This window comes from Neoarius graeffei, chromosome 9 (assembly GCF_027579695.1).
Source record: "Neoarius graeffei isolate fNeoGra1 chromosome 9, fNeoGra1.pri, whole genome shotgun sequence".
Lineage (NCBI taxonomy): Eukaryota > Metazoa > Chordata > Actinopteri > Siluriformes > Ariidae > Neoarius > Neoarius graeffei.
In genome coordinates, this window is record NC_083577.1 from 58,528,241 (window position 1) to 58,538,088 (window position 9,848).

Below are 9,848 nucleotides of genomic sequence, written 5' to 3' on the forward strand. Positions count from 1 at the left end.
AATTGAGTCGCATATTCCAAATCTGCTGTGTACATGTACAAAGAATGCTCCTACAACCTGAAGAATCTCAACTTAATCACAAAATGCTAGATTTGGAATATCCAAACGGAATAATGCTGTTTACATGATCCATATTAAATTCTGAATCTTGTCATATTCAGAATAATAGTGGAATATTACTGTTTATTTTTTTCGCTGTCCAAATCCTGCGCTCTGATTGGCTGGCGAGTGGGTCCGTATCCTACAGTATGGACCCCAGTTACGGACCTCTGACGACTCGCTCGTTCACAACAACAACAAACATCGTAGCATTTTTTTTTTTTAATAAGATTTATTTCTAAGTTTATTAAACAAATCTTATACATTTTTGCCAGCATTTCTCAGGAGAATATCATTAATTTTACAGCATGGATAGCGATAACGATGGTGTTCACAGCGAAAGCGAGTTTTACTACCCTGAGGAAGAAGAAATAAAATAAAACATTTCAGGAGAAAGCTAAAACCTGTAATTTGCTAACACCAAGCAAAAACATGGCTGAATCCTGAATGACTCCTATTTGTATAAATAGGGGACTACATAGGCGGCAAAATGTAGGGTTTTTTTTTTTTTCCCTGCCATGGAAGTGCACTTGTATACTGAGGAGGAAGCAATTTGCATTACAGCCGTGAATGAGGATTCAAAATGGCGGCTCGGCTCGGTTTTCCCTTTTGGGCGCTCTCGTTTTCTGTTAGAATTTGGTAAAGAAAAAATAAATATATTATTTACCAGCTTAAGGTCGGTCCGTATGGTGAAATACCGTGACCTCGGCCTTGAATACTGACCTCGGCCCAGAGGGCCTCGCTCAGTACTTTCAAGACCTCGGTCATGGTATTTCACGATACGGACCTCCCAGCTGGTAAATAACATGCATGTATGTAAACATACTGACTGTTGAAAAATATCAAACAGGAGAAAACTTTCCAAGGCATCGGATACACCATGGAGCACTGGAAAGACAATAATAAATAAGTGCAGGAAATATTACATAAGTGGCATTACTAAGAAAAGGCTGTCCCTATAAAACTGATGAGAAGACCAGGAGCATACTGGTCAGGGAGTCTGACAAGAGGCCCACAGCAACATTAAAAGAATTGCAGCAATTTCTGGAAAGCACTGGTTGCTCCCTAAATGTGACGACAATCAGCAATGGTGTGGCATGTCCTTGTAGCTTCTGCTTACGATGTTATCTGCAGCCAGCACTGGCACACTAAAAGCAGTAAAAGATATCACTGAAGAAGCCCTGCTCAGATCCCTGCTATTAATCTTATTCCCAGATACAATCAGAGGTGAAATATCTAGTACATGGTATGTAATTTTAGTGATCGGAAATATTTTTATAAATAATGTATCAGCAATGTTAAGGATTTAGATTTCTCTCGATTGATTGGGTGTCAATAAGCAAGGTTTTTTGTTTTGTTTTTTTAAATAGAGTGCCTAATCCTCAGCTACTTTATTGCAGGAAGCATTTTATGACTTTAGGAACGTATTATGAAATTGTGCTCCTGTGTATTTTAAAGCCATTCCCTGCTTCTGATGGGTGGGGTTTTTTTTTTTTTGGGTCCTACAAGCATGCATCATGGAGCTGCTGCTTCATTTCAGTTATTTCACTAATGGACTCCCCTTCACTAATTGACTCCACATGTACATTCCAGAAATGATTAGCACAGTGGAGACATGACATAGTGAATCTCAGCCCTTAAAGCTGCAAGGATGTTCCAAAATGTTGAACTGTAGTGTATCAGTGTTTCTGAGTATGGAATGCAAGCAGATGTCCAGAAACAACTTCACTTGAAGCCTTTAATATAATAGGTTTGGACTCACTGCATGTTTTTCCCTTCTTTTGTTTTTGTGGCTCAGCCACAGTTTAGCCAGCTGTTTTTATAGGAGAGCTTTCTCTCACTCCTCCCATCACACCTCCATATCTCTCTCTCTCTCACACAAACACACACCTTTTTCTCTCTCTTTCACAGATACGGATGACCCAAACACTGTACTATGTTTGTATAAGACTGAGAACGAGTGCGTGATGAAGTTCACCTACTCTGAACATGCCAGTGGCCGGTCAATCCTCACTGCTCTGAAGGAGCCAGGTCAGTGTACAGCCCCCACTTTATGAAACTACATAACTATAATTAACTGTGCACGCTCTCACTTTTGTCACGACGCTGAGCAGAAGCAGTAAAGGCAAGCCATGATGAAAAGATCGACGCATTAACAATGTTTTTCATCTCATTTAAATGATGTGTCTGAGTCATTGTTTAGATTACATATTATATGTTGTGTGTGCAGTGTGTGCCGTTCCCCCTGATGCTAAGACGGTGGTACTTGCAGTTATGGGCAGTATCCTGCTAGTGGGCATTATCCTGTTGGCTGCGTGGAAGTTAGTAATCACCATCCACGACCGGCGCGAGTTTGCCCGCTTCCAAAGCGCACGCTCACGGGCACGCTACGAGATGGTAAAAACATTTCTCTCTTCCTGCAGCACAAGAATGGCATCGTGTTGAATGTTTGCATGTATAATTTTTTTCGATGTAAACAGTTTAATCCTCGAGTGTTTTAACTCTACAAGAGTGAATTGGACAAAAACACTATGCTCTGATTGAAACCATAAGTCTTCTCGAATCCCTCCAGTGAGTTGGAAGAAACAAATAATGGTGATTATTTCAAGGCTCCGTTTCAAAGCCTCAAGTTGCTCCGCTCCACAACCTTGTGCATTTCAATGAAGCCATCTGACCTAGTTTCTCCATCTCATTCTGTGTGTCCGTTTCTCTCTTCCTCGCAGGCCTCCAATCCCCTCTACAAACATCCAATATCCACTCACTCAGTGGAGACGGCATTCCAGATGCACAGCAAGTCATATAATGGCAGACTTCACTGATCTCAGGCCTGCTGGTAGGGGTGGGGACACGGCAGGACCGGTCCGGTTGACACAGTTTACAGTTTTGTGATGGGGAACAGAGATGGCCACTTCATAAAAGACTTTGACAACAAAGTGTCATTAGAGACTTTTTTTTTTTTCACCTGGTCCTTTTCATGAGGTCTAATAACTGAACTACAGCTGTACAATAAGCTGGACTGCTTATGCTCATTAGTTTTCTCTGATAGAAGACGTACTTGGAACAAATGAAGATCTTTTACTACAAAAGTGATGGACTTCCAAACGAATGGACTACTTGAGTGAAATTGCCAATTCTGCAGCTCTAACCACAATTCCTCCATGTTGAGGATGCCGTGTGCATTAAAGTTTACAGAGAAGTGAGATGTTGATGCCTTAAGTAGTATAACTTTATAGACAGCATTCCTGTATTTTAACCAATGTTGGGTACTAACAGAGCAATAACTTTCTTGCATTTAGTTTTGCATATTGTATGGGTTTATAAATTGAAGAGAGTGTAAAAATACCACTCTAAATAGTTGTCTCACATTTGAACAATTTTCAGTTATAGTCCTCCAAGTGTTCTGCAGAATAATTAAAGATTGAATCAAGTCCAGTTAACACAGCTTACAGTTTTCTGGTGAGATATCTCTATCTTGCACACCCATCTCAGTGGAACTGGTGTAGGAGAGGTAATAAACTAAAGGATTAATGCCAATATGTAAATTTGTCCCCTAAGGCAGCTGGGCCATAGAAGGTGCACGCTGCACGCTACACGCTACACGCGTGTAAAGAAAAGTGGACAAACGTAGCATGACTTGCTCTGGGCCATAGAACGGCGTTCACGTTGCACGCTGCACACTTCACGCGTGAAACGAGAAATGAACATGCACACTTTTTTCTAGGCGTGAAGATGGAAATTCCAGTCAATGCATGCGGTCACCGCCGCGCCAGCCAATCAGAACGGGTCTAGGGAGATAACGCTATGCTTTCAGGGGAAAACTTCAGAAAAAATATAATTGAATGGTATAATTGAAAAATAGTTCTTCATCGGGATTGTCAAGCAGATTATAGAATGTTCGGTGAAATTCACCACGGGTTTCTCTCAGAAGGAAGTGTTCTCGGCTCCAAATTCTGTTCCTTTTTCTCTTCCTCTGTCTCAGTAAAAGCAGAATGAGGCAATCGTCGTCATCCGAAGAGTCCATATTGTTGGTTACTCGGTCAAAGTAGAACAGACACAACACGTGAACATCCAAGCATGAAGTTTAATGGCCCAGGGTCCGGTTCTTCACGTGAACGTGTAGCGTGTAGCATGCAGCGTGCAGCGTGAACCTTCTATGGCCCAGCTGCCTAAGGTTTTATATCTTAAATAGTGCATCAGACCTCTTAAGGTCAGTCAGTTGCTGTATTAATAAAATAAGACGTCTGAGTAATTGGATTTTAATTTGCACTGCAATGACAGTAACATCCACTTGTTTCCCAGTGACTCCGATTATCTCATGTCTGCTCTTAGCTGAACCTCATATGAGCTGAAGGGGGAAAATCTGAGTAAATAAATTAAGACCAGATCTAACACATTCTTAAAAAGGCTGTAGTGACTGGGCACTTCAGAGGGAGTGTGGATCTGAGGGACTAATGATTTGTTTGGCCCTTTTCTGCATGGATGTCTCCAATAAATACAGTGGGTACGGAAAGTATTCAGACCCCTTTACGTTTTTCACTCTGTTTCATTGCAGCCATTTGCTAAAATAAAAAAAGTTCACTTTATTTCTTATTAATGTACACTCAGCACCCCATCTTGACAGAAAAAACAGAAAAGTAGAAATTTTTGCAAATTTATTTAAAAAAAAGAAAAACTGAAATATCACATGGTCACAAGTATTCAGACCCTTTGCTCAGTATTGAGGAGAAGCACCCTTTTGAGCTAGTACAGCCATGAGTCTTCTTGGGAATGAGGCAACAAGTTTTTCACACCTAGATTTGGGGATCCTCTGCCGTTCTTCCTTGCAGATCCTCTCCAGTTCCGTCAGGTTGGATGGTGAACGTTGGTGGACAGCCATTTTCAGGTCTCTCCAGAGATGCTCAATTGGGTTTAGGTCAGGGCTCTGGCTGGGCCAGTCAAGAATGGTCACAGAGTTGTTCCGAAGCTACTCCTTTGTTATTTTAGCTATGTGCTTAGGGTCATTGTCTTGTTGGAAGGTGAACCTTCAGCCCAGTCTGAGGTCCTGAGCACTCTGGAAGAGGTTTTCTTCCAGGATATCTCTGTACTTGGCCGCATTCATCTTTCCTTCAGTTGCAACCAGTCGTCCTGTCGCTGCAGCTGAAAAACACCCCCATAGCATGATGCTGCCACCACCATGTTTCACTGTTGGGATTGTATTGGGCAGGTGATGAGCAGTGCCTGGTTTTCTCCACACATACAGCTTAGAATTAACGCCAAAAAGTTCAATCTTCGTCTCATCAGACCAGAGAATCTTATTTCTCATAGTCTGGGAGTCCTTCATGTGCTTTTTGGCAAACTCTATGCGGGCTTTCATATGTCTTTTACTGAGGAGAGGCTTCCGTCGGGCCACTCTGCCATAAAGCCCCGACTGCTGGAGGGCTGCAGTGATGGTTGACTTTGTGGAACTTTCTCCCATCTCCCTACTGCATCTCTGGAGCTCAGCCACAGTGATCTTTGGGTTCTTCTTTACCTCTCTCACCAAGGCTCTTCTCCCACGATTGCTCAGTTTGGCTGGATGGCCAGGTCTAGGAAGAGTTCTGGTCATCCCAAACTTCTTCCATTTAAGAATTATGGAGGCCACTGTGCTCTTAGGAACATTGGGTGCTGCAGAAATTCTTTGGTAACCTTGGCCAGATCTGTGCCTTGCCACAATTCTGTCTCTGAGCTCCTTGGGCAGTTCCTTCGACCTCATGATTCTCATTTGCTCTGATGTGCACTGTGAGCTGTAAGGTCTTATATAGACAGGTGTGTGCCTTTCCTAATCAAGTCCAATCAGTTTAATTAAACACAGCTGGACTCCAATGAAGGAGTAGAACCATCTCAAGGAGGATCAGAAGAAATGGACAGCATGTGAGTTAAATATGAGTGTCACAGCAAAGGGTCTGAATACTTATGACCATGATATTTCAGTTTTTCTTTTTTAATAAATTTGCAAAAATTTCTACATTTCTGTTTTTTTTTTTTTTCTGTCAAGATGGGGTGCCGAGTGTACATTAATGAGAAAATGAACTTTTTTGATTTTAGCAAATGGCTGCAATGAAACAAAGAGTGAAAAATTTAAAGGGGTCCGAATACTTTCCGTACCCACTGTAGTAGGAAATGAAGTATATTACCTAGAAACTGTAAAGCATTCTGTCTTGAAAGCTTTCCTGTGGTGGAAATCTTTTACACACCATTTAATAAATTAGTTTATGTGGAGCTTCCTCTACACAAGTCCCTGTGAATTATCTGTTACTACACACACGATCACGTTTAAAACGAGTGCATTAATATAAAGTTGTAAGTTGCCCTGCAACCAGAACTACTGGTAAAGACCATTTCAGTTTTGTAACCCTACAATTTAGGTTGATTTGTACTTTCTAGTATGCTGACAGTCAGGCAATGATGAAAAACGGAGGCGAAATCAAAAACTTCCAGGACATTCAGTGACCTTAAGAGCATAAGAGTGACTTATTGTTTTTAACAGCAGGAAGGAGCCGTCTCCAAAATGTTCTCCAAATTCAACATCCAGTGTGTGTGTGAGCAAGAGAGAGGGAGGGGGAAAAAAAAGAAACATCCATTTCACATGCACTCATTCACTGACTCATTTCAAAAACACTGGGTGTTTGTTTCCTTTCAAATATTTTGCCTGTGAAGAAAAACGAAGTGCCTTGCTGGGACTAAACGGTCAGTTACTCTTAAACCTGACCAAAAAAAAAAAAATACAGAAAGTGTCATGTTACAATGTAAGCATGTATGTTCTTGGTTATTGTGCAGGGTTCACATACTTGGGCTAACACACAGCAGTTTACATGGTAACCACAAAATACTGGACTGACTCCATTTCTTTAATTATACGTCTCAGCGCAGTGCCATGAGGGGTCATAAGTGCAGTCTAGTGACTGTATATAGAATTATAAACGCAGAGTTCCATGGGCTCTGCGCTGTGTTTGTTTCAGCCCTGTAGTTAGCTCTGAAGTGCCTGGCATAGTCTCGAGTGCAAAGTTAGCATCCACTGCCAGATCACTCAGACAGGAGCGACGTCACTGGCTGATGGGGAGGACCTTATTCCAGACGGAGGAAATGAAAGTTGCAAAGAATTGCTGGTTAACTAAAAGGGATAACTCTGGAATAGGCCCAGGGCCATCCCTGTGAGGCAAAGTAGTACTGTGCGTGGAGGAGAGTTGAAGACCTTCTGTTTTAGATGCTGGAATCTGCTTCAGATACTTTTTATTTTATTTTTACACATTTCAAACTTTTTTATTCTACTGACATTTGATATTTTCTTTACTTTCTATATATAAATGCAGGCTTAAACAATCTCCTGATAGAACAAGACCATTTCAAGCTTCAAATTAGTAAAAATGTCTACGCATACACTCTGACCAAAAGTATATGGACAGATGTGGTTCTTCTCCACATAATTGTTGCCACAATATTGTCTTTGTATGCTGCAGCGTTAATATTTTTCTTCACTAGAATTAAGGGGTGGGGCGGCACGGTGGTGTAGTGGTTAGCGCTGTCGCCTCACAGCAAGAAGGTCCGGGTTCGAGCCCCGTGGCCGGCGAGGGCCTTTCTGTGCGGAGTTTGCATGTTCTCCCCGTGTCCGCGTGGGTTTTCTCCGGGTGCTCCGGTTTCCCCCACAGTCCAAAGACATGCAGGTTAGGTTAACTGGTGACTCTAAATTGACCGTAGGTGTGAATGTGAGTGTGAATGGTTGTCTGTGTCTATGTGTCAGCCCTGTGATGACCTGGCAACTTGTCCAGGGTGTACCCCGCCTTTCGCCCGTAGTCAGCTGGGATAGGCTCCAGCTTGCCTGCGACCCTGTAGAACAGGATAAAGCGGCTAGAGATGATGAGATGAGAATTAAGGGATCCAAACCTGTTCCAGCATGACAATACCCCTGTGCACAAAGTGAGGTCCATGAAGACATGGTTTGCCAAGAATGGAGTGGAAGAAGAAACCTTTAGAAACCTTTATTTGTCACATGCACACTTCAAGCACAGTGAAATTCATCCTCTGCATTTAACTCATCTGAAGCAGTGAACACACGCGCGCACACACCCAGAGCAGTGGGCAGCCACACTACAGTGCCTGGGGAGCAGTCAGGGGTTAGGTACCTTGCTCGAGGGCACCTCAGCCCAATGTCACCCCACATCAATCTAATTGCATGTCTTTGGATTGTGGGGGAAACCAGAGGAAACCCATGCAAACTCCACACAGAAAGGCCTCCACCGGGCCACTGGGTTCAAACCCGGAACCTTCTTGCTGTGAGGCGACCGTGCTAACCATTACACCACCGTGCTGCCTGGCCTGCATAGAGCCCTGACCTCAACCCCAGTGAACACCACTGGCATGAACTAGAATGCTGACTGTACCCCAGGTGCCGTGCCCTGCCTGACATGAGTGCCTGACCTCACAATAGCTCTTGTGTCTGGATGGCCACAAATCCCCATAGTGATGCTCCAAAATCTAGGGGAAAGCCTTTCTGGAAGAATGGAGGTTATTATCAGAGCAAAAAGGGGATTCAATCTGGAATGGAATGTTCAACAAACACACGAGTGTGATGGACAGGTGTCCAAAAATAGTGTAGGTATAATAATCATATATTTATTTTATTGTACGGGTGGCACGGTAGTGTAATGGTTAGCACTGTCGCCTCACAGCAAGAAGGTCCTGGGTTCAAGCCCAGCAACCAACAAGGGCCTTTCTGTGTGGAGTTTGCATGTTCTCCCTGTGTCCGCGTGGGTTTCCTCTGGGTGCTCCAGTTTCCCCCACAGTCCAAAGACATGCAGGTTAGGCTAACTGGTGGCTCTAAATTGACCGTAGGTGTGATTGTGAGTGTGAATGGTTGTTTGAGACAACCGTGACACATGGAGACCTATGTGTCAGCCCTGCGATGATCTGGCGACTTGTCCAGGGTGTACCCCGCCTCTCACCCATAGTCAGCTGGGATAGGCTCCAGCTTGCCCGGGACCCTGCACAAGATGAGCAGCTACAAATGATGGATGGATGGATAGCTGGTATAATGATTCTGGGAAAATGCCATGAATGAGAATGACTTTTTCCTAGACGAAAGATAGCTGAATGGTGCCACTTGCTGGACAAACAGTGGTTTCTCCACTACCCAAAAGTAACCATGTATTAAATACATTATTGTGAGGTTCTGTCCTCTAATGCCACCTTCTGGACAAAGCCAAAAAAGTAATAGTTAAAAAAAATCTATCTCCTTGAATCAAAGTAAATGACTAATAAATCTCATCTCATCATCTCTAGCTGCTTTATCCTGTTCTACAGGGTCGCAGGCAAGCTGGAGCCTATCCCAGCTGACTACGGGCGAAAGGCGGGGTACACCCTGGACAAGTCGCCAGGTCATCACAGGGCTGACACATAGACACAGACAACCATTCACACTCACATTCACACCTACGGTCAATTTAGAGTCACCAGTTAACCTAACCTGCATGTCTTTGGACTGTGGGGGAAACCAGAGCACCCGGAGGAAACCCACGCGGACACGGGGAGAACATGCAAACTCCGCACAGAAAGGCCCTCGCCGGCCACAGGGCTCGAACCCGGACCTTCTTGCTGTGAGGCGACAGCACTAACCACTACACCACCGTGCCGCCTTAAATGACTCATAAATTGCTAATAAAAAGGTAAACATTACCTCTGTAAGAATAATGTAGATCCAAACTTGCTTGAATATTCCAGATAGCTCAGATTTTTTT

The 9,848-nt window shown here is 43.4% G+C and overlaps 1 protein-coding gene across 2 annotated transcripts in view; it reads left to right on the forward strand.

Moving 5' to 3' along the window:
* itgb5 (integrin, beta 5) overlaps positions 1 to 4,635 on the forward strand; it is a 104,590-nt gene extending 99,955 nt beyond the window's left edge. For both annotated transcript variants that reach the window (XM_060929949.1, XM_060929951.1), the window contains exons 13-15: positions 2,011 to 2,130; positions 2,330 to 2,496; positions 2,823 to 4,635. In XM_060929949.1, coding sequence (XP_060785932.1) covers positions 2,011 to 2,130; positions 2,330 to 2,496; positions 2,823 to 2,918 — 383 coding nt within the window. In that variant the 3' untranslated portion in view covers positions 2,919 to 4,635. The remainder of the gene's footprint in view (positions 1 to 2,010; positions 2,131 to 2,329; positions 2,497 to 2,822) is intronic.
* The last annotated feature ends 5,213 nt before the right edge of the window (positions 4,636 to 9,848 follow it).